General features: G+C 42.4%; 1 protein-coding gene across 1 annotated transcript in view; it reads left to right on the top strand.

The window, feature by feature from the left end:
• Positions 1 to 14,372: 14,372 nt before the first annotated feature.
• Positions 14,373 to 25,921, top strand: part of LOC124722509 (protein eva-1) — a gene marked incomplete at its 5' end in the record, with an annotated part of 280,067 nt that continues 268,518 nt past the window's right edge. The window contains one exon of the mRNA XM_047247663.1: positions 14,373 to 14,520. Coding sequence (XP_047103619.1) covers positions 14,373 to 14,520 — 148 coding nt within the window. The remainder of the gene's footprint in view (positions 14,521 to 25,921) is intronic.

The raw sequence follows: 25,921 nt of genomic DNA, 5'->3' as shown, positions 1-25,921 counted from the left end.
GGTTAATTATTATGTATCATGTTAAAAATATGTCTTTTAGCCTACAGTCGTTTTTTTTTTTTTTTACTTTAGGCAAGAAATTGCGATTATGGATTAAAAGACATGTTTTTCTGATTGTGTTGGGTGCTATTCAAACAGACAGCATGTCAAGAATACATTGAAATTAACATGATTATTTAATTAGCAGTGATGCGAGAAGAACTGTGTGTATAAAACTATAGAGTGATGTAAGAGAGGATCTGAACGCCCTAATCCGAAGAGGTTAATAAATACGAAATAAATAATGTTTGGACACTTGAGCACAGCTGCTGCTCAGACTTCTTCTTTTCTATGGTACTGTAAGTTACTCTGAGTTCTGCAATCCAAAGCAGTACAGTGTTAAGGAACCCTACAAAAGATTTATCGTTTCTAAAAATTTAAATGGCAAGAAAGAAATTAGATAGTGTTATTTGTATGTAGCTTTCAAACGTGAAAGAAATTGATAAGCCGTGTTCCAAAACGACGAAGCTGCAAAAGAAAGCTAGTTACTCTACTGCAAATCGAGGAGGGATGGAGGACAAAAACCATAAACGTGTGGCAGGGACACAACTGGGAGCGAGCAGTGGATTTGGGTACGAGGGCAGCCCAGTGCGCACACTTACTTAACGGGAACGTGTGCATTCTCTTTGCCGCTCCAGGCTTTTCGTATACGGATCAACTGAAATACCACCCTCGCACAGCAGAGTGTGCTCGAATAAATGATCTTTATTTAAGCGTGAGAAGTGCGCCAGCGGTGTCTGTGAGATCTGCCCTCATTTACATGGTGTTTGCCCTCACCAGGTTTTGCCCGCACGTGACTGCTTTAGAGAAATAGTTACGTGCTTTGTATAAGCCCCGCCCCCACACACGCTGCTATTTAAATTTTTACTCGCCGCACAACTTGGCATTTGAATAATTTCCTCATTACCCTGGCGCTGTGTAAATGGAACGGACGTGTCCCTCTAAAGAACAGGAGGATCGCGCGTAACTTACAGTACCATAAAAAAAAAGAAAAGGTCGAGTAACAGCTGTGCTGAAGTGCCCAAACTGACCTGTGCGACTTCTCCAAAAATTAAACAGACCACAACTGCAATTAACGAAATATAATATTTAAGTTCATAAAGGCGTCACTTACACCTTGTTTCGAGTGTGAACATTATATTTACTTTTGAGATATATTACCCGACAAAGCTTCAACACATCATGGTCTTGTGGTTATCGTTGCTGACTATCGATCGCGGGACTCAAGGTTCGATTGCCGGTTTGGACGGGGATTCGCTCCGCTCGGCGCACGATGTGCGTGTGTGTGTGTGTGGTCGTCATTATCATCATCATCGACGCGCAAGTCAGCCGAAGTGGGGTAAAATAGAAAGAGTTTCACATTTTTCATGCGACAAAGCCAACGGAAAACTCGGTTGGGGTCGCAGAACCATCGTGTGTATGCCATAGAAACAAAGCGGCGACGAGTTATTAATAGCGCACTCTCCACTATTCTTAAAAGCGGAGCTCTGTAACACACTACTCGTCATAACTCAGCAGGAAAGACACTTAAATATTTTCGGCAGTTTCGTTTGACAATACTCCTCGTATCCTTCGATTCACACCTCACAAACTCTGTCAATATTTATTCACAACATAACAAGAAAAAAGGTAAATCTGTCATGAGCCTGCAGGTCGGTTGGAACGACACAGAGCTTTATTAAGCATGATCCTGTTGGAGGTCGTATGTCATTGCCGCTCTCCGACCTTTGAGACTGCTTTTTTATGAGGCTTTTGCCAACACCCTCTGATTCCAAACCGAATATCAGACTTTCCAATATCTTACAAATGGCAGATAATTAATGCTGGACGGAAGTTTTTAGGATCTGTTGGCTCTTTCTCAGGCTTTATAAGTGCCATTATCTTTACTTTGAACCAAACCTTTGGCGTCTGCAATTTTAAAATACAGGTGTTCCTAAATTTTAATGTGCACTGCTCTGTATGAGATCCAAACATGTTGATTTCTTATGTTCATAGTTGGTATAGGCATTCACCTTTATTGTTCTTCATAGACTTGAAAACTTCTAGTTCTTCTAAGTTGAAAAGAGTGCTCAGATGGTTTTTCTCATCTACATGTCCCAAGAGTTTTTCAGATCTTCCTTTAATCTTACCATTCAAAAATAACTGATGGGCAATTTGGCTAGTTGTTATCTTCGAGAGATCAGGAGGAGCAGTAGCTGGGTCATTGTTGAGGGTTTTAAATAATTTCCATCTCTTCCAGCTGTTCTGTTTCATATTCATATTTGATACTAAGTCACCCCACTTTTTATTCAAGAAACGGATACAGCAAGTCGGAGGTCTCCACCTGTTTAAGTTGGTTGCTCAGAGAATGGCTCATTGTCAAATAGTTACTCGTATCTCCCCACGAGAGACTTAGACCCTTTGTCAAGACTTGAGATATAGTTATTTCAGCATCAGCTTCGAGTATACTTACGTTAGATGACTTGTTCTAATTTAATTCTTAATAAGTCTCTAGTGACTGGGTCTCCATATCACGTTCTCGTGTAAAATTCTCCCATCATGCTCTATTGAAGTAAAATTGCCTTTTGAACTGAACAGTCTCTTGTTTCATAACTGCTTCAACAAAGCAAGTAGAAGGTCGATATTAGATGAGTGGGTGTGGCTCTGCAAGTCTTCTTTACTTGCTGAGAAAGATGTTCATTGACAGAAATGTTATATGGATTGTATCCACCACATGATTTGTCACTGTTAAAGAATGGTGGCATCTTTGGGCCACGGATTATCGCTAGTCCCATCTTTTCAGTTCAGTCTTCCAGATCTTCTCCGTTTTTTTTCAATTTCCTTACAGGTTCATGAACTACAGTGCCAGTTATCTCCGAGAGATCAGGAGGAGCAGTAGCCGGGTCATATTACTAGCATTATTGAATGAGGTTAGAAACAAGATGGTTCGTTGAAGCTAAGTTAGTGTTAGGTGGTTCACATATGAATTACACTGTACATGACTTAATCTCCACTGTCAGGATCTCTATGTAGCTATCTGATGTAGAACCTACTGAAATTAGTTTAGACGAGGCCTTGCAAACACTGCACTAACATACGTCGTATCTGATCTTTTAATGATGAGATTCGTTCCATTTTTCCCCCTTAGTTTGTTTGTACCACTATGGGTCTCTCGAATTAACAGGAAATCTCAGGTTGTTTGTTCCAGATGTTTGACAGTAAAACTTCTTTAACAGATGAAATACTTCGAATATTAACTGACATTATTCTGAGAACTGGTCTTGAAAGAAAAAGCAGATGTCCGGTTTGGTCCTGGTAGTGGCAGGATCTGCCGCTAGGATTACTCTTAACGTTGCCCAGTCTACGTCCGATCGTCTGAACTCTCATTTTGCTCACTGAGAATAATAGTTTTCATGTACGATCTTCGAGGAGAATCCTACCTTGAACCTCAGTTTCCCGCTAAAATGCTTACAGAGGTCGTATGACGTTGTTGACAGTGCAAATCAGAGAAATGCTAGACGATTTGGATCTTAAGACTTTTGTGCGTTACCCGCAATATCTCGATAACGAATAGGGTTATCTGAATATGCCGAGCTTCAAAGGCTCAAGAATTCGTATCTTGTGAAAGGAAAGCAAAAATTGGTCCCTAATTTGGGTTGAATGACATATGGCAGAAGTAGGCCTTCCGCGAAATCTGACTCGATTCAAACTGCCGATATTCAATTAACCATTCTTTTAAATATCTCACCAATTTCGCCAAATGAAGTACCACCCATTTGACCGTGCGAAGCCTGAGATTTGACGCAGCGGAACAGGAGGTTGAAAGGTGAATGCTGATTTAATTGAAATCAGTTATCCACTGAAAAATTCAGCCGAATGTGGCTATACGAAATAATTACGTCCGCGGGTTCTCCGTTTATAAGAGGGCCCACACCACAGTATTAAACCCAAATCATTTAAAATTTAAATTCTTGTGTGGCGAGCTTTTAGGCTGTGCGCAAATGCGGGCCTGCTCCGATATGCAACCAGCGTCGGCTGTGAAAAGGGGCCATCAATCACCTTCCTCACAACCAAGGCAGCAGACAGACTAATCTTGAAAGCGAGTAATCTGCCTCCAGATATCAAAGAATTAGATGTCCTGGCAGGTCAGTTCTATCCGCTAAATTTCGATTACGCAATAAGTCACACAAATCTGAAGGCTTTAAATTCAACTGAATACGTAGTGACTACAATTACAAATACTGGAACCATCACATAGATACTGTTGTGGGTAGAGCCAACCAAAGACTGCGATTTATTCGCAGAACACTTAGAAGGTGAAATAGGTCTACTAAAGAGACTGCTTACACCACGCTTGTCCGCCCTATTCTGGAGTATTTCTGTGCGGTGTGGGATCCGCATCAGATGGGACAGACGGATGACATCGAAAAGGTACAAAGAAGGCCAGCTCGTTTTGTATTATCGCGAAGTAGGGGAGATAGAGCCACAGACATGATACGTGAATTTGAGTGGCAATCATTAAAACAAGGGCGTTTTTCGTTGTGACGGAATCTTCTCATGGAATTTCAATCGCCAGTTTTCTCCTCCGATTGCGAAAACATTCCATTGGCACCCACCTACATAGGGAGAAATGATCATCACGATAAAATAAGAGATATCAGGGCTCGTACAGAAAAATTTAAGTGCTCGGTTTTCCCGCGCGCCGTTCGAGAGTGGAACGGTAGAGAGACAGCTTGAAGGTGGTTCATTGAACACTCTGCCAGGCACTTTATTGTGAATAGCAGAGTAATCACGTAGATGTAGATGTAGATCTACGCAACGTGTGCAGAACACTGCACAAGGCCATGGACGAACTGAATACGGGCGCCCGACTCTGATCCTCACAGTGCTACTTTCGAACACAGCTCTTACAGCGACGTTGAAAATTCTACATATCGATGCCACAGAGAGTTCCTTTGTAATGGACGAACTTTGAATAGGGTGGGATAAATGACAGTAAACTTGCTGTGCATCCAGCAACTATACCTGAAAAATGTTAAACTCACCCACTCTCCGTCACACTTAAGGTATATCCTACGAGCAGAAAATATGAAGTAATTTTTGTGTTTATAAACAGAGATATAACGATTAATGATGTCTTGGAAATGTCTAGCGAACATTCGCTTCTATTATATTTCGATTCCAAAACAGCAAGCGGATCCTCACAAAAATATAGCCACAGTATTTGGACTTCAGGTATACGCTTTGTGATTGGTCCGGATTGCCGCACGCTTCAGCACACCGTTTAGATTCTTGGAACCGCACCGGTCCCGGTTCGAATCCTCCCGGCGGATTAATGATCTGGACCGCTGCGCCGGCTAGTGAGGATGTGGTTTTCAGGTGGTTTCCCGCATCCGACTAGATGAATACTGGGCTGGTACCCACGTACCACAGCATTTACAGAACTCGCAAACACTTCGAAAACCTCCTCACCTTTTCACTTGGATTAACACTAGATGAAGACAAACAGGGTATACAAGTGGCTTTTAAGATGTCACGTGAGAAAAGCTGGAGTTGGATTTCGCGTAACCCATACTTCCGGAATCCATGTTGGTTGACATCGAGGAGGTCATTCTGTTCGAGACACCTCGTTACGTTTGAGCTCAGAATATTTTCTAAGACTCTGCAAGATATGAACGTAAATTACATTTGACGGTGGTTTTGTAGATCACTTTGCTACCATTCTTGTAGATGGATGTGACCTGTGCTTTTTTCCCAACCGGTGAGCACAGTTTTTCCACGAGGACACTACGGTGACAGATTTTTCTACAAGGAATCTACGGTATGTTGTGGTTAAAAGAGCGACAAGTTCAGCCGCCAGTTCTGTATAGAATCTGATAGGAATTTCGTGGTTTATGGGCCCATGTTAAGTTTTATTGATTTCAGCGTTTCCGCTTCTCCTACCCTAAATTTCAGTTCCTGTCATCCATAATTGAATATCTAGACAATAAATTTATTGGCATTGACAGCCTTTACGTATTACCCGAACTTCTCTAGATTTAGTGAGAGATCTTCCTATAACTTTCTGTGAAAATAATCATTGAATTCTTCGCGCCTTAACCTTTTGACAGCAAAATTTTACAAGTATGGTGCCGTAGTCGTTGTTTCTTTAGAAATTTCCTTATAGACAGTGTATGTCACACAGGTCTTTTCCATCATGAACTGTTGTAATAGGTGCCTGTCAGTCCAGTGCATGGTCAACTATTCTTTTAAACTGAAGCCTCAGTTCTTCTGTGTTTCTCAGCACAGAAGTAAATGTTTGACGTTCATCATTGGGACATGAGAGAACTTCATCTTTACCTAGTTTACTAAATTTATAAATCTTTTTATATGCTTCAGTTGGCCTTTTCAGTTTGGTATCATTGTTGCTACAACTACCTTGTGGTCACAGATATCAGTTTCAAAGCAGACATCCTCCAAGAGTTCAGGTCTATTTGTTGTCGACATATTTAACACACATCTGAACTTTCTGTTCTCAGTAGTTTTCATATAATGCATTTGGTATTGCTTCGTAGAAGGTCTAGTCACACACACTGCTAAAAAATCTGTAATTATCCTAATCGATTAGGTGATGATCGAAGTCTACCCATGGAAAACAGTATGACTGGGGAACATGTGTACTAACAAGTTGTATTTTTTTCCTAAGTTATCGATTACGTCTCGTAGTAAGTCTGGTGGTAGGTAGAAGGAACCAATAACGTATTTATGCCTAATGATAATACTGAGTCTTGCGCAAAAAATGTTGCATGCAACTTCTATTTCAACTTCTTTGGCTATGCATTTCTTGCCTACTGCGATGAATACACCACCTTCACGTGTCTTTGGCCTGTCTTTTCGACATATTTCGATTTATAAGCACCCCAAAAATCTCACTACTTTCAATTTCGGGTTTTAGTCAGTTTTCTGCGTCTACCATGATGTACGCTCCACTGCTTCTTAAGAATGCTGGCACTTTCTTACGAATACACTGGTAGGATTTCAATAGTCTCGTCCATGGAAGGTATTTCTAGAGTTCTGACACGAATACTTTGGGGTCCCTTACAGCTATCGTTGTCTGGACTGAATGGAAAGTCACATCAACCAGAAATCCATGTGTTTAGAGCTGCTAAACCTGTTACAGTGACACAGTACTCAGCTGTATGATGCAAATCTAGAAAGTAACATCCTAGTTTTTATAGAACCATCAAAGTCTCTCGTTCGTCCTTCCACTCAACTCCGAACGAGCAAGCCACAATCACTTATGGGGACAATTCAGCAGTTGTGAGCTTTGTTAAAATTCCGTGAGTAAAATTGGTCTTATCAACATTTTCTTTCATTCCCTAAATGATTTAAGTATGGCCTCATAGACCAGTCGTCAGGCATCATTCTTGTCAAATTTTCGGCAGAGATGGTCGCACCCTGTTCCCTCAGTGGGTGCCGCAACAGCTTCATCAGCATGTTGAATGAGGCCTGCAGGCATGCATACTGAAGGCACAAGGTGATTCTTCGTTTCTTTTGTTGCCATTTCCACAAGAGGTACCATTATTTGCCGTTCGTTCGAACTACAGACCGCTTAGTCTTTTGAGCTTTCCACCCCCCTATAAAGGGAGCAGCAGGCTTCCCAACGAGTGAAGCGTGTCGCTTTGCCTCGGTTTCAGTGTGAGTGAGAGACACCATCCCAAACTTGTTGCTTAGTGGGATGGCTGAAGTACACAGAATTCTCCTTTACAGAGCCGCTAGACCTACCACTCTTATGCCAACCCTAGTCCAGTCAACGAGGGGTAATAAGTTCTACATTTCCTAAAGAGGACAGATAGCACCACTGAGAGAGGATAATACTCTGGTAGATAATACTCTGGTAGATGTATATCAGTACCATTCCCATAACACCCATTCGAAGCAGTTTACAATCGCCTGACAACAGTTAGGATGATTGCCAGCTGTGAACGAACAGCATGTAACTCATCCGATAGGAGAGAACTGGATTCGCAATGGAGCTGCATTGTCATTGAAGCAATGTTGTTCTACATCTACATTTACGTCATACTACGAAAACCTCGTCGTGTGTGGCGGAGGGTACTACTGGTACCACTAACTGATCCCCCCTACCCTGTTCCATTCGCGAATGGCACTCAGGATGAATGATTGTCTAATTTCTCGAATATTTTCGTCGTGGTCACTACGAGAGATGTATGTGGGAGGAAGTAACACGTTGTCCTACTCTTCACGGAATGTGCACTCTCAAAATCTCAAAAGTACATTTTTCCGTGGGGCGAAACGCCACTTGAAACGTCCACCAACGGAGTTTGTTATCATGGTAACGCTCTCGCGCCGACTAAACGATCCTATGACGAAACGCGCCGCTCTTCGTTGGATCTTCTCTATCTCTTCTATCAGTCCTACCTGGTAAGGATCGCATATTGACGAACTATACACAAGAATTGTTCGAACAAGCGCCTTGTAAGATACTTCCCACATGGACGAGTCATATTTCCTTAAGATTCTTTCTATGTATCTCATTCTGGCATCTGCTTTTCTGCTTTTCCTACTGTTTGGTTTATACGGTCATTCTACATAAGATCTATCTGGATAGATACTCCTAGTTATTTTACGGTAGATACTGTTTCTAGCAGTTTCTCGTCAATAGTGTAGTAGCACAGTATTGGTTTTCTCTTCAGATTTATGAGCAATATGTTACATTTATTTACGTTCAGGCTCCCCTGCCAGAGCCTGCACCAATCTTATTGACAACCGCGTCATCTGCGACCACTCTTAAAAAGCATCCGACGCTTTCTACAGGGTCATTTACACAGGATCTTTCGAAATTCCCGTTACAAACTTCTAGAGCTTGTAGAGCGGAGTGGGTACATAGTATTTTGAATGGGAAACCATGTCCGGAAACGTACCGTCTCCGTGCTACAACCATTTGAAAACATGTTGGTGACGCGACCACTTTAACACGTAATTTATTTGGCGTGACCCAGTACATCATTAATAACCAAAGTAATTGCTTGTGTACTCGTTGACGGGTTCTCTTCAAGTGATGCAGTACGACGTCTTCCATTTCGTATGTTCGGCGTCTCCTTGAGCACCATAGTCACGCCTGCTGACGGTGGAGGCACCCCTTCCTGGAAGCCGTTGCGTAATTGTGGGTAAAAGGGCATGCCATGGACTCATACGTTGTCGATAACGATCTTGATAAAGGCACCGAACATCTCTTCTATTACCGTGAGCTTCGCCATAAAGAGGGATCTCGTCGGTGTATTCTACAAATGTGTACTCAACCATGTTTCTGTAACACTCACAGACACATGAATGAGGCTTGAACCATGTCAGAGAGGTAGGATAGACGTGAAATGACGTCAGCCAGTCTGACGTAAGCACCCTACGCCGCGACTACCCTGTTGCATAACTACCTAGCAAATATGTTTTCAAACGGCTGTAGCAAGGAAACGGTACGTTTTCAGACATGGGTCCTAATTCAAAATATTGTCTACTCAGTCGATGCGTTTCCAGACATGGGTTCCAGTTCGAAATATTGTCTACTAAGTCCCCTCTACAAGTCCTAAAAGTTTGGAACAGGAATTTCCGAACAGCCTGTATACATTGTAAATAATAACGGTCCTATCATATTTCCTTGGGGTACTGCGCAGAGTACCTTTACATCTGCCGATTTTGTTCTGTTAAGAACGACGTGTTGAAATCTGTCTCCAAGTAAGTCTTCAATAGTAAACAAATAACTTCAAATTAAGCTTGTTGATTCTTTTTTTAATTTCTGCGTCTATTGCGCTAGGAGGATTACAAGTTCCGTTTCATGTCCCCATTCCGTGACTGGCATCCAAGAAAGTGATTTTTCCTTATAACAACAAGAAGACTTGGATAAAATTTGCCCTGGATATCCTGGAACTACTTAGATGTCCAACTCTGCGGAAAAACTCAGTATATATTGCATCAGAGTCGGTGCAGGTACTAACAAAGACATGACACCAACTAATAGGAAGGCGAAAAATAATCTCACGTTAAATAGTCGATTCTGGATTGACCAACAGTTATCACAATATTACATTCACAATAAACGATAAAACGATACTGATCAGAACACACTTCTTGTAAATAAAAATATTTTGAACGCAGCAAACTGGAACAATCCACGCGAAATATTGAATCTTGTAAACAAAGTGTAGGATAGTATAGATCTAAGGACACAGGCCTCCAAGAAATAATTCAACACGCGCAAGTCAAATGTACACCAAAAGCTGCCATCATACCGTTAAAGAGTATACTGTGGCCACCTGATCTGACAGACGGCGGACAAAGAGAGCTAGAAGAGACCATTAGAGGTCTCCCACTGTAGTCATCCAACCCGACTGGCGCAATACAGGAACGTTAACGTCCAATACCGACAACTGCTTGGCGAGCACAAACAGGTGCTGTGGAAAAGCTATGTTAAAAACAAGTTAAAGTGCCATTTGTGGGGTAAGCCGTGCGAAATAATGACGGCAAAATCGAAACACCAGTCGTTTCGCCCACAATGGAAACTAAAAATCTATCGATGACCTGAAAATTTCAGCAGAGCACCTGCTCGGCAAACGCCTCCCGGACGAAGATCCAGATGAAAAACATTGAATGCGTTCATACTTTGATAACTACGCAGTTTCGTGAAGAAGACGATGACTTAGCCACAACTAAATTGATAAGCGGGAAGGTTCATCGCTGGGTTCTGAAATAAATAATAGTGCAAGTTATTCAGTTCCTAATCTGAAAAATTCCTATGCGACGTTGAAGACATTGACAAACAGGTGATCGAGACAATAGACGTATACGACGAAAAATACACAGTTGTAATTTTAATTAAAATCTACATTGTTTGCGCCGGTGAGAGATCTACCAGTCCCCCACGAACCACAGATACCCCAGTTTCTATAATACAACGTTTTCGATCACTGTAGGGACATAGTCGTGAAATGAACAGCTGACACAAGAAAATTAACCAAAAGAACTACCAACGAGTGACCATAGGACCACATTCTGCGGTTCTTATTATCATCTTAAAATGTGTTTGGCACCTAGAAACCACAAAGCTCTGTATATCATCGACACTCTCCAAGTGTTTCATTCACTTTTCGCGGAATTTCATTGGTGATTACAGATGATAGTCCAGTCCTTGCCCAATAGTTAACGTGATTCCGTCGATTTCAAAACATGAGGTGCCATTATCTCACAGCACTGTCAATCACAATATTATTTACACAATTTTGACTGTGAGGGGGATTTGCAATTTCGGTAGGCTCTCCCACCTTTGTGATGTACGTGACAGACGTTTGCAGGTCTCAGCCCTTATCTTGACCCCCGGTCCGTACGGTAGAAAGGCCAGCCCGATTTGCTCGCCGGCTGAGCACAACCAGCCGGGCCAAATCGGCTCGTCGCTTGCGCAGCCAGTCGCGTTGCGCGCTGAGGTTGCTCACAGGACCAGCCTGCCGCCTCAGCTGCGTTACGTTCTGCGCCTGTCTGCAGGCCCCCCTTCTCTATTGCTGCGAGGGTTGCCCAGGAAGTAATGCACCGCATTTTTTTTTCTCAGCTGAAAACAATGCTACGAATGCGAAAGTTTACGTATGTATTATTTGAAGTCTCCTGAGTGAGCATGCCAAGTTTCCGTCACTTCTGACAGATAACGTAGCTGCAGGACAGTTTCAAAATGGCTTCTGTAGGTGTTGTACGTCACAAGCAAAGTGCCGTCATTGAATTTCTCAGTGCAGAGAAAGAAACTGTGGGAAATATTCACAAACGCTTGTGCAAAGGCCGGCCGGAGTGGCCGTGCGGTTCTAGGCGCTACAGTCTCGAACCGAGCGACCACTACGGTGGCAGCTTCGAATCCTGCCTCGGGCATGGATGTGTGTGATGTCCTTAGGTTAGTTAGGTTTAATTAGTTCTACGTTCTAGGCGACTGATGACCTCAGAAGTTAAGTCGCATAGTGCTCAGAGCCATTTGATCTTGTGCAAAGTCTATGGAGCATCTGCTGTCGACAGAAGTACAGTTAGTCGCTGGGCACGGAGGGTGAGATCATTAGGAGGCGGTTCGACGGAGCCGAGCGGTTCTAGGCGCTACAGTCTGGAGCCGTGCGACCGCTACGGTCGCAGGTTCGAATCCTGCCTCGGGCATGGATGTGTGTGATGTCCTTAGGTTAATTAGGTTTAAGTAGTTCTAAGTTCTAGGGGACTGATGACCTCAGCAGTTAAGTCCCATAGTACTCAGTGCCATTTGAGAGCCGGTTCGACGGAGCTCCGCGGTTTGCAGCGGTCGGGGAAACCATCCACGGCTTTCACACCTGACAATTGCAGTGAGTTGATATTACCATCCAAGAGGACAGACGCATTACGACTAGGCAGTTGGCGCTGCATCTGTCAATCAGCAGAGGAAGTTCACACAGTGAAGCACTGGCTCCGCCACCAGGACAAGGATTGGTACCGACAGGGCATACACGCCCTTGTTTCGCGCTGCAGGAAGGCTATAGAACGACATGGAGATTAAATGGAGAAATGGGGTGTGTAGATAAAGCACCACTCTTTCGTGTGTGTAATTCTCACTATGCCCAGTAACGAATTGTTGAAGGAAGAAAATGCCGTGCATTACTTTCTGGGTAACCCTCGTATTTCTGCATACAAACTTGCGTTCACATGCGCATCGAAAGTGCTACCACAGTTTGTGACGTACTACAGGTATACCGCAACTGCAAGTACGAACACCTAGGATTCAGAGGCACACATGCAGTGGGGCCACATTCCGCCACGCGACTGAAAGTCGGTGCTACTTACAAGGGGAGGACACGGCGTTGGGACCACGGATTTACTTTGTACGCCTTTAGCAGGACATTAAAACAACTTAATGCGCAGGTAGTGAGGTGCATTACTCTGGCATTTCCGAGAAAATCGCAGGAGAAGTTTTACGAGTCTGTTACGTAAGTAATGCATTTGTGCGTCGGTGCCGGATGCTAGAGTTCATGGTGGTCAAGTGGTGACCGGCGCGATAGCTCAGCGTGTTCGGTCAGAGGAAGAGCTGCCCGCTTTAATAAAAAAAAATGAGTGACTGGATCAACGATGCACTTGAACGGGTGTCATGGGACATACTCCCCAAACAAATTTAACGAACAAAATGAGATAAAACAAAAAGTGGTTAGTGTTCGAGCTACGTTAGACAAAAACGTATGAGGCAGCGGTTCGACTTACGCTCAAACCTTCATTTCTTTTGTACAAGTGTAAATTATGTGATATTCAAAAAAATTGCACCTACACTATTCGTTCTTGCTACACTAGCAACGTCTCACCGCTACGCAGGTTAACTGCCAAATGTTGCCTGCCTCTGTGTCTGCAGCTTGAAGCGTCGAGGTACAAAGTAGTGCCAGGTACCTTACCAGACTGAATGTATAAGGGATTTCGCAAATCACGACAGTCACACATTTTTAGGAAAACTCTATACGTTTCCTTATTTACTTGCCAATAGTTATAAATACGTTTGTTTGGGGAGGGTGGTTGATTTGGGGGAAGAGGGAAAAGACCATACTGCGAGGTCATCGGTCTCATCGGAGTAGGGAGAAGCTGGGGAAGGAAGTCGGCCGTGCCCTTTCAGAGGAACTTTCCCGGCATTTGCCTGAAGCAAGTCAAGGAAATCATGGAAAGCCTAAATTAGGATGGCCAGACGCGGGATTGAACCGTCGTCCTCCCGAAAGCGTGTCCAGTGTGCTAACCTTAGCCGGCCGAAGTGGCCGTGCGGTTAAAGGCGCTGCAGTTTGGAACCGCAAGCCCGCTACGGTCGCAGGTTCGAATCCTGCCTCGGGCATGGATGTTTGTGATGTTCTTAGGTTAGTTAGGTTTAACTAGTTCTAAGTTCTAGGGGACTAATGACCTCAGCAGTTGAGTCCCATAGTGCTCAGAGCCATTTTTTTTGTGCTAACCACTGCGCCACCTCGCCCGGTAAAATATGTTTATCCTAACAATTAATTAAAATTAGTAATTAGTCAAATAACATGAAATTCACTAAAGCTGCATGCAAATGCACATTGTTTTTTAATTACATTAATTTCATTTTAAATTAAATAATATGGCCAGTATGAGAAAACTCTAATGCAATAACTTGCACAACACTATTAATTACCGCCTATATTATGTAAGTTGACGAAATATTGAAACCTGTGCCACTGCGGGATTTGTACTAACAGCAGCTACACATTGACAATTTCTTGTGCAATGTGCACAAGATTAATCCTCTCAGAATGTGACATTTGCTAAAATTTTAGTTTATAATGCACGAGATGTGGAAAGGAGCAGGCGTCTAGAGTGAGTGGGCGCAGTACTCTCTGTTGCAGACGGTGGTGGAGGCGTGCCAGAAGAAGCGACAGTGCAAGTTCCAGCCAACCGGACGGCCCTACGGCACAGATCCCTGCCCCGGGACGCCCAAGTACGTCCACGTCGATTACAAGTGCCGGCCGTGTAAGTACGCCTCAAATGTGACTTCAACAAAGCTCACTGCACCATGCACAATTTTCTTAAAATGAAAAATTCGCTGTAAGATGTTCACACACTCAGCACTGCTATTTATTGTTTAACAGGTAACAAACCTATAGAAGCATATGACAAGCATAAACCACAAAAATAAGACCTAACACAAATATACGAAAATATTAACAGATTTATAAAGTAATCAAAAGCCTTATTGATTTACTGCGGTAAATGGTTTTTCATTTCGTTCAGTTATGTACAATGCAAGATATAAGGTGGATATCTGCCGTAAATCGTGCGGTTGTGACATACTTCGGTCAGGCTATCAGGATCATGGATGACCAGTGATTAGAGTTTAAGCGTCACACATTACCTTGGTATCGGTCATCCCATGGAATATAACAACACAGAACTTCTGAAATGCCCGTTTAGGCATTGGGATAATATTATTACGGAAGCAGCAGAGATTAAATTACCAAGTGACCTGGCAAATAAGGAGTTCTTTTGCTTAAAACCTGCTTCGAATCTTTCTCCTTCCCTGACCAAACAACAGAGCGACAGAGTTAATGTTACTCACCTGTTGGTGATTAATATTAACTATCCATAAGAGATTGGTCGTCTTTGGTTGTGTTGGCGCTAGTTGTTTATATTGTTGAAATTTCATTGCACAGCACTCCTCCCGTCGCACTTGTGCCTTGAAAACGACGGGGTGCTCTACAAGTAATTGCTCAGTTTGCTGATGTAAGTGTCACATAATTAGCTTACTTTGTATACTTCCATTCTTTGATGCCATAAATGGAATGATTTTTCTAGATCGATTCCGCACGAAGCCACAAAGTACTCAATGTACGGAAGTGTGTTGTAAGGACAGTTTTTTGCGTCCATTCTCTAATTTCGTGTTGTTATCTGTATAAAAAATTAGTCTTACAAACAATAGTTTCCCAATATATTTAATCTCTTATGAAGTTTTTTTACAAAAAATTTGGCATTTTTGAAAGTATTAGGAGCATTCAGAAATATAACACTAGGACCGGTAGTTACCACTATGCAAATCTTAACCTTACCGTTGCACAGAAAGGAGTAAAGTATTCAGCCATAAAAATATGTGATTACGTTCCTTTGGGTAAAGGTGTTGGCAGATAAAGTTTGTAAAACATATTAAAATAATTTCTACTTCACAACTTCTTCTGCTCCAGACATGAGTATCTAAATGTACTGTATGGGTGTGGGTGGGTTACATTTATCAAATTTAGATGTAGATTAAAATTAAAACAAAAATCTAGTTACGTAAATGATCAGCACGTAAGCTTCTTATCAAAGAGAAAATGTATCATATTTGTGAACCTGCTGACATGTTCCACGTCATTCCGAACTGTCACAAATATGATCCACAGAACATGTAACGAAACTGGCCTAAACTAGTGCAGTTTAAAATTATGGCAAGTGAACATTTAGAGTGGTAATTATCATCCCAGTTCCATCGGAACTCTAAGCCCACTACGCGGACGATATGATGTTTTCGAACACACAAGCTATTTTCGTCCTAATTTACCACTGTGCTTCAAAACAAAATAATTTACCTGTAGTCACCATGATCCAGCGTCATGGAGTCGTTCCAGTCCCCTGGAAATCCTGCTACTGCTCATTCACTAGTAATACATTCTACTAATTCTCCCATATCGCTACAATACCTTCTGGGCTGAATACAGCGCCCAATTTATTAAGAGATGCTTTGCATCTTGCATACCTGGTTCTGATGTGGTTGAGCCGGCTCCGGATTTATCTTGACAGTTGTGCACGTGTAGGTGTTATGGTTAGGTCAATCGGATGTTCCAGTCCTTATATAATAAACAGTTTTCAGTTATCACCGTGGGCTGGAAGAAGTAGGTTGGTGGCTACTATTTAGGTTCTGCATACACTTTTTAAATTCAAGTCCGATATGTGGAAGGTGAGAAAGACTTTTGTGAACTGGAACTGTTCTGCTCTCATCTGAGAATTTATGGTGCATGTTGGATGAGACACAAGCAATGAAACTGATATTTCTAACTTATTTCTAATTTAGTCGAACCCACTACCACTCCCCATCCAGGTCATCCGTCAATGTTACCTCCCCCCTCCCCCCATCGAGGTCATCTCTCAATGTCACCCCTCACCTTCCCCCTCAAAGTTATCAGTAAAGACCATCCCTAAAGGTAAACTTTTCCTCTCCTCCTGACTCCTCCCTCCTCCCCCTCCCCTTCTCCTTCCCCATACAGTTTTCCATATTTCGCGCAAATCTAGCCCACTTGTCCTACATAAAAAAAATTCACAATGATGGAAAAAAGGTCAGCTGAAATGGCCATGAACAAAATTCAAGATGTCAGAAATGTCAGGAATCTGAATTAGCGTTCTATATCACCTTCTATGTTTGAGATAGCCCACTTGTGTTACTTAAAAAATTCAAGATGAGGGAAATAGGCCCGTTAAAATCGTGGTGTAAATAAATCCAAAATGTCAAAAATGGTGGGGCATTTGATATCTACTACTATGTTGGAGGTAGCCCACATGCACTACTTAAAAAATACATTTCCCCACCTTCCCCTCTCCCACCATGTCGCAACAATTGCCTTGTTCCTGTCTCTGTGTACCAAATACTATTACAGACTGCTGTAGTTGGGCACACTATTATTATTATTATTATTATTTATAAACAATTTCTGGATGAGAGCTGAAGCAGCTCTTAAGTGCTGGAGCAGGCAGCATCTGTCCACACAGTATATGGTATAAGGGATGGCTGTCAGCTGAGGGGACAAGCACTGTTCTGGGCTGCTCGCAGCAGCCAGTGGGTGGATGGAAGGGAGTAGTCCGTCTGGCTATGCTGTTGTGGGAGTAGGGGAACCAATGGCTGGGCTCTGGGACAATTTTATTTTAACACCTACGACTGTATCATGAGTGAAGCACATCAGCCTGAGCTGAAAAGAAGAAGCACACTTTCGTTTTTCCCACGCAATTACCTGAGCTGGAGAGAAGAATCACATACTTTCTTTTCTTACCACACACCCACCTGCGTTGAAAAGAAGAACGATTCATCGGATGATGGCTCTTTGTATTACATGTGTCAGTGAAGGGTGCGTAATGATTAGTTGGGTGTGACTTTTATGTATCCAGTTGATCCACATCATGCTGTGAGTGACGTCTGTGTGTGTGTGAATTCCTAAGGGACCAAACTGCTGAGGTCATCAGTCCCTAGACTTACGCACTTCTTAAACAACCTGAAACTGACTTATGCTAAGAACAACACACACACACACACACACACACACACACACACACACACACACACACATGCCCTAGGGAGGACTCGAAGCTCCGGCGGGGGGCGGGGGGAGCGGGGGGGGGGGGGGGCGCAGTCTGTCACATGGCGCTTCTAACCACTCGGCCAATCCGCGCGGCTGAGTGACGTGCCGCATGCTTACTGTTGGGGTACATAATAATGAAATATCTTTGGATCCCAGCCCCGTGTAACCCCACCTGGGCATCTGCCTTTGTATTGATGGAAATTGCTTGGACTTCCTGGTCCTGGATGAAGCTCAGTGCTTCATGTCCTGTGCTTTGTACCCCCCCCCCTCCTCCTCCCTCACACTACCTCAGTTACTCCATATTTCTGTACAGTAGCATCTAAGTAAGCACATTCAGATCAATCAGACAATGAATTTTCTAGTTGCAAGGCATACTGCTATTGACCACGCCATACCAGTTGAATGCTGATGATGTAAAACACGTTCTCAATGGCAGGTTTGCAGTATCCCAGTACAAGCCTGTTGTAATAATTGAGAATCCCTGATATAACAGTTCGCAAATGCTGTCAGCTATGTAGCGATTGATTAATCAGATAACTTATATGTTCCAAAAGACATAGTCAGTCTCAACTGCATCTATGATAATGAATACAAGCCAAAACAATGAAATAAAATATTTACCAAGGTCAGGAGTCGAACGCAGGTCTCCTGCTCACTTTCTTAAAATCTCATTTTGTTCGATATTGTTCGTTGCATTTGTTCGAGGCGGATGTCCTATGACACTTGTCCAGGTTCATTGATTATCCATTTACTCCGGTTTTTTTTTTTTTTTTTTTTTTTTTTTTTTTTTTTTTTTTTTACGGAGGACAGCTAACCCTCCGACCGAACACGTTGAGCTACCGCGCCAGCTCACTGCGCCACCCTGGCACTGCGGTTAACATCAGTGCACGGATTACCCTAGTATGTCTTCCTCCCTAATACAAACTCCAGTTCACGCCCCTGCCCTTCTTGATGTTCCCCTTCTTAACTAGTGTCAGTATTGCAGAGACTCTCTAACACTGGAGTAGCACCTTAGCGCTGAACGAAATGGACATTATCTTGCCTCTACCGCAGGTGTAGGTGATATATTGATGAGGTGAATTATATATTCCAGAGACGTATGAAGTCTCAGCTTTATCTATGATAATGAATACAGGCCGAAGTGATGAACTGAAACTTTTACCAAGACCGGGATACCAACACAGGTCTACTGTTCACTAGACAGATGTGTAGCCACTGCGCCGTCCTGGCACTGCAGTTAACGCTGCTGCACAGATTACCCTAGTACGTCTCGCTCCCTAATGCAAACTCCAATACATGTCTCAGCTCGTTTGATACAACTGTGTTAGCTGTGGTGCCGGTGTGTCGCAGTGGTTAGAACGTGTGCCTACTGAGCAGGAGACCAAGCTTCAAATCCTGGCTTTGCTACAAATTGTAATTTATTGCTTTGGCCTGTATTCATCATCATAGATAGAGATGACACGTAACATGTCTCTGTAACGTATAAATATGCTGGTTAATATATAACCTACACCTGAGTTACAGGCAGGATTATCCTCACTTTGTTGAGAGCTAATGTGCTATTCCAGTGTTAGGGAGCCTTTGCAGTACTGAAACGAGTTAAGAAGGGGAACATCAAGATGGGCTGATGTGTGAATTTGAGTTTGTATTAGGGAGGTGGCATGCTAAGGTAACCTGTGCAACTCCATGAGCTGCAGTGCCTCTGTGGTGCAGTTTTTAGTGCATTTGCCTAGTGAACAGGAGACGTGTGTTCGAATCCCTGCCTTGGCACAAGATTTCATTCATTGCTTCTGACTGTATTCATTATCATAGATATGTAGTGACTCTGTATGTATGGTGTCAATGTTTCAGCAGAGAAGTTCCAGATGTGTTATTGGAAAATTATAGTATATGCACTGTTAAGTCCCATAGAGAGAACTACTGACAGTGCAAGTAGCTAGCAATTTGGACAGTATGCAGTACACTCATTTCCAGGAAGAGACATTTAGGAGTCTATGTTCACCAGTGGTGCAATTCAGTGTGGAATAGATGGACGAAAGGACTAGAAGTTGTATGTAAACAGTTATTTTGAAAATCTTGTTCGTGATGTTGTTGAGAAAGTTCGCCAAACAGGTAGTTCGCATTCTGTGGATGGTATTGTGGTGAATCATTTCGACGTTTGCTGTACCCTGGAAAAGACATTTATATTCCAAGCAATATTTCGATCAGATATTCCCTCAGAACTGCAGTCATATATGAAGTTATTTGCGTGTCGTGCTGTTAAGCTTGAACTTTATAACAGATGTATTCCTCTTATTCATAAAAAATTGTATAAAAATGGTTAAGTTTTATTATCATCTTATAAAAACCATTGCTGTTGTATGATTACATTTGATTTCTATAAGTACGAAGTGGACGAAATTTAGTCATCATGAAGTTATTGTGAAGGATTGGTCATGTCCGAAAGATGCTGCGAATGAGATGCATAATAAAGAATTACTACCAAATCTATTAGAAACGTGGAAAGTCTGATATTGTATTGATACCGATCACTCATCGAGAAGTCATACGTTATGAAAAAAAAGTTAATGTATTGTCAAGAACACTCTTCTAAGAACAACACAGACTGCCTCAAATAAGAAACTATTTCTATATCTAGAGACATATCAAAACAGATGCATTCTATCGCAAATGTACACACGTCTTCCAAAACAGTTAATTCCAGATAATGCGAATTTCCTTGCTGCTTTTAAACAAGTCTCGTGTAATGTAAAAGGAATATTCAACAGCCCTGTCCATAGTGAGATGTCTTTTTGTTAATTTCATTCTATCTGTAACTACTTTTGGCAAGGAAACACGTACGGTTTTATTGTCAATGACGAAACGAAAGCAGGATTTCATGGACGATATCGACAAGGGCTTTGTGAATAACCGATAGTACGTCGAAGCATGTATAAAATAATGTTTCATGAGTGAGATGGTGTTGACCTATTTCATTTCGCTTAATCATTTTCAAATCAAGCTGTTAAAGAAAATACGAGGCAATGGAGCACGTATCAAACGAGGGCTGATCGTAGTCCCGTTTTGCAGCAGAATATTAGAACACATTCTGAACGAAATAACCTTCCTGCTGAACGCAGACATCTCACCTACTGAGCTGAAAATAGTTTTTTCTGTAACTCCAAGAGGAATAGGACTACAAATCCCCCTGAACTCCTTAATGGATTTGTAACTCTTTATTGTTTCTAAATTTTCAACGTTCACCTAACAACACTTTACAGCTCCTTGAACAGCAAGAATCTGACAGGTTTTAACACAGCACAGCTAATAAAGCACAACAGAGTTACTCACCATAAAGTACCTGCCAAAAACAGTGTAATAGGAAAACACACAAGAATTCCTAATATCTGAGAGAGAGTCACTACACCAGTTTCATACCATCTGTAAACAAGCCCTTTAATGATGTGAAAAAACAGTTCTTCACGGTATGGCTACGTTATACCACTTAATAAATTTCGATGAAACCATCAGTCATCATAATCAGCATGTAAGCTCTAGAACTGCATCGCAGAATGTAACTGATGCGAGTAGCTATCATAACAACCTTCATCAGCGGACGTATTCCAAATATGTATGGGTATCCACTCGCCACTGATGACGTAGCACGAGCACATAGAAAAAAGTATACAGAGAAAATAACCGGATTACTCAGGAATTTTACAATAGAAACAGCAGAATTCCTAAGGTGTGTCGCTTTACTGTGCAGTGGATTGATGCAATCTAGGACAAAAAAAAAGACGAGCCACTAAGGAATTATCAGAGTGAGACGTAAATTCGTAGATGTGGTGTACATGTACTGAAAAACACAAGATTACAGTTTTAGAAAAGTGGATGATTTATTCAAGAGAAAGAGCTTCTCAGTTTGAGCAAGTCAATAATGCGTTGGTCCTCCTTTGGCCTTTATGCAAGCAGTTATTCGGCTTGGCATTCATTTAAAGAATTGTTGGATGTCCTCCTGAAGGATATCGTGTCAAATTATATCAAACTGTCACGTTAGATCGTGAAACTCCCGAGTTGGTTAGAGCGCCCATAATGTTCCAAATGTTCTCATTTGGGGACGGGTCCGGCGACCTTGCTGGCCACGCTAGAGTTCGGCAAGCACGAAGACAAACAGTAGAAACTCTCGCCGTGTGCGGACTGGCATTATCTTGCTGAAATATAAGTCCAGGATGGCTGGCCATGAAGGGCAACAAAAAGGTGCGTAGAATATCTTCAACCTTCTGCTATGCTGTAAGGGTGCCACGGATGACAACCCAAGGGATCCTGCTATGAAAAAAAATGGCACTCCAGAGTATCACTCTTGGTTGTCTGGTGGTATGGCGGGCGACAGTCAGATTGGTATCCCACTGGAGCCTGGAGCGTCTCCAGACACGTCTTGCCTGGTCACTGGGCTCAGTCCGAAGTGGAAGTCATCATTGATGACAATTCTACTCGAGTTAATGAGATTCCAGACCAAAGACGTGGCTTAGGACGTCCCGGACAGCGGTGGGATGCCAACCTGACCGTCGTCCACCGTATTGCCCAACAGTCAGGCGTGATGGTTTTGGGTGCCATTTCATTCCGTAGCAGGAGCCCATTGGTTGTCATCCGCGGCACTCTTACAGCACAACGAGACGTCGACGATATTCTACGCTCCGTTGTGTTGCCTTTCATGGGAAGCCATCTTTGGCTTACACTTCAGCAAGATAATGCCCACACGAACACGGCGAGATTTTCTGCTGCTTGTCTTCGTACTTGAAAAACCATGCCGTGACCACCGAGATTGGCGGATCTCTCCCCAATTGAGAGCATTTTGAGCATTGTAGCAAGCCCTCTAACCGGGTCTGGATTTTGAGATCTAGCGCACAAACTGCACGGAATTTGGTACTATGTCCCTCAGGAGGAAATCCAATAACTACATCAGTCAATTCCAACCCGAGTAATTGCTTGCATAAGGACCAGAGGTGGGCCAACGCTTTATTGACTCGCTAAATTTGTGAAGCTCCTGCTCTTGAGTAAATCATCGATTTTACCTGAAATTGTAATCATTTGTTTGTCTGTACACGTACATCACAGCTACTGATTTCCGTCCCATTCCTTCGTGATGCGTCTTTTTTATTTTTCTATTATTTTATTTTATTTTTTTGCCCTAGAATTTATGATACAACCACATCAATGAATAAGAGTTCTGCACTTAATAACACCATCCACAAACAGTAGGAGATTTTGCAAGCGTAAGACAATTTTCATCCGAAAGCGCATTAAAAAAGTGCAGAATCGACATTCTTTAGTAATTAAGTAAGGAGTTACGTAAATTCATAAGATAAGTAATTACCACTTGCTCAAGAGAAGCTTGTCAAAACACAGTGTTGGGATGCCAGAGGCAATATCACTTACATGAAATTATCGTTAACACTAGTTAAGGAATAATACTACCTACACACAGAAGGTGGACAGTAGCTTCCGCAAGGTGACCATTAGGATTTGTTACAGCTGACAGGCTGATGTAATAGCTGTGAGAACATTCCTACCATATGTGGTAGAGTGCTATGTTTAACAGATAATGGATACCTCACTCAGAAAGTCAGTGTGTACTGTAACATACAAAATTGAGCTACATACCTGGACAACCCACGGCACTCTACTGAAGTGTGTCATAGGCAAACTATCAGCTTCGTCTGACCTTTACAACAGATGAAAGGCGAAACACTCTGTTCAAAGCAAGTTGTGCATCAAATTATGAAGGAGTTGAATCGAATACACGACGTAAACACTAGCTGTAAAACAAGATAACGGTAAAATATAAAAACGTGGAGCCAAAACGTGGGAGATGCCGAAATGGCGTCACATTACTGTAATCATCTTCACTATAATAAACACACTACACTCAGTTTCATATACAAGAACGAGGGAACTTCAAAATCTATGTTAATTTTACTGAATGATGCAGTACACCTAAAAGTGAAATAGATGCATGACAGTTCTTCAGAATAGTCACTAAGCCTCTATAAATAACTGCCGGAACATTCCACCAATCGTTCAATTCCTCGACGATAGAAATTCTCTCTACGGTCACGGAGTCATTCGAGAACTGCTGTGTGAACGTTTTTATCGCTGGAAAATCTGCAATAGCTGTGTATCAGTTCCTCAGTTGTCTGGAAATTCTCACTTGTGGTCGATGTCAATGTTCTTCCTTCCCGATCAGCGTTACCCACGTCTCTGTGGCTTTGATCCAACTGTAGGCATCATTTCACTAAGGCTGGACTCTACAGTGCATTTGATCTATACACTGCCAGAAATTCCCAGTGAATCTGTGTGCATTTAGACGTTTTGCCCACAAGAATCATACTGTACCGCATACTTCAACTTTATAGTACATTTCCAGTTACCGCACAATTTCAGCTGTTACCTGTACCACAGCAGAAACATGTGTGCAGGGAACTCAGAACCTCTACTCTCTTATGACAACATGTCACTCTTGCTGCACAATAATCTTAGTGTGACACTACATGTTGAATTTGCTTTCTGCAGTCCCAGCATAGATGTTTGGATATTCGGAAGGAGAGAGTAACGGTATACATCCGAAACACACAGAACTTAGTAGCGGTAAACTGTTAGGACACGCCAAGACATATCCTACACCAGAATCATTCCTTAAAAATCTGTATCATTTGGTGAGACTCCAGTGGATAAAAATGGATCTCATACAAACTGGAAACGGGATGTAGCTGTCGTTGAACAATTCACTCAGTCATCATTATTTGCCTTGACGTATCCGAAAAAATCCAGTATTCTAATAACATCAACGCGTCGACATTGGTTAAAAGCTGCATATTCTTTTGAGCGCTGCGTCCCGTGATAACAGTACCATGACTATGTTGCTCGAATACGTCTGCGAGGAGTTGTAAATCTATGTGATTTCCGTTAAATTCATACATCGCGCACCGCACATGCTCCTACTCCACGTTCCACTTTATGTTTACTGGATACGTGCAGTGCAGAATAAAGAGGGGAAAGGGACATGGGAGACTGCGATCAGTGAGTACTCTCACCTAATGTAAGTTATAGTTCACCAGTGCTAGTGGACACTGAAGACGATAAAGGGGACACTATATTTGGTACTTTGCAGGAAGGTGTTTCACAGGAGTATGCGATTAGGGATGTATGATGTTTCAGTAAAACTTTGAACTAATCAGACACTACACAGAGTGTTTGCTTTAACCCGAGACAGCTGAATGACTCGAAAACGACGCATATTACGAAAAAAATGTTCTAGCTGCAGAGTTATTGTTAGTAAAGTGGACGTCTGTCTATGCAACAATTGGCCACCTCCTAACCACCCCTCTGCGTGGGCGGTGTCAGCTTCGTATTTCCAAATGTTATAACTATTTTATTGCATATTCTCATTCTACGCCATAAAATACGTACTGTTTACTCAAATCATCGTTTCCCATCCGTGGTAGATGGCGCTGTAACCGACAAATTTCAATTGTCTGTTTTCACAATTAATTGCTTCTACATTTCATTTACGGTGTAAATGTAAACCTTTGTGTTCTAACGGTTTTCGAGACATTAGGTTGTCTCCGTTTAAAACAAATACCCTGTATGTCCTCTAAAGACTATTTCAGTAACGATAGTGGAAGGACTAGTTGACAAGCTGGTGTTATTATATGTACCTACGACATAAGCAAAATCTCTTAATGTAAACTGGCATAATCAGAATTTGTAATTACTTAGTGCTGTGAACCAGGCTTCTAGGTACACAACAAATATAAGTGGCTGCCACCACACGGACACAATCACTTGCCTGATGCCTTTCAGTTCCGAGGTGCAGCAGCCACCAGATGGTACTCACAAACTCTGACCACTCTCTGCTTCCATCCCACGTCCCTCTGCGCATCGCACTCCTCCGCTGACAGTATTGCCTGTCGCCAAAGAAAACGCTGTCAACCGTGGACTACATTGCTTCCGCCTTGTACTGGCGGAGATGGAAATCCTTCCGCCAACACGCACAAAACACGATGCGCCACCGACAC

The sequence above is a fragment of the Schistocerca piceifrons genome, chromosome X (genome assembly GCF_021461385.2).
Source record: "Schistocerca piceifrons isolate TAMUIC-IGC-003096 chromosome X, iqSchPice1.1, whole genome shotgun sequence".
Classification (NCBI taxonomy): Eukaryota; Metazoa; Arthropoda; class Insecta; order Orthoptera; family Acrididae; genus Schistocerca; species Schistocerca piceifrons.
This window is presented reverse-complemented; position numbering and strand designations above follow the sequence as displayed.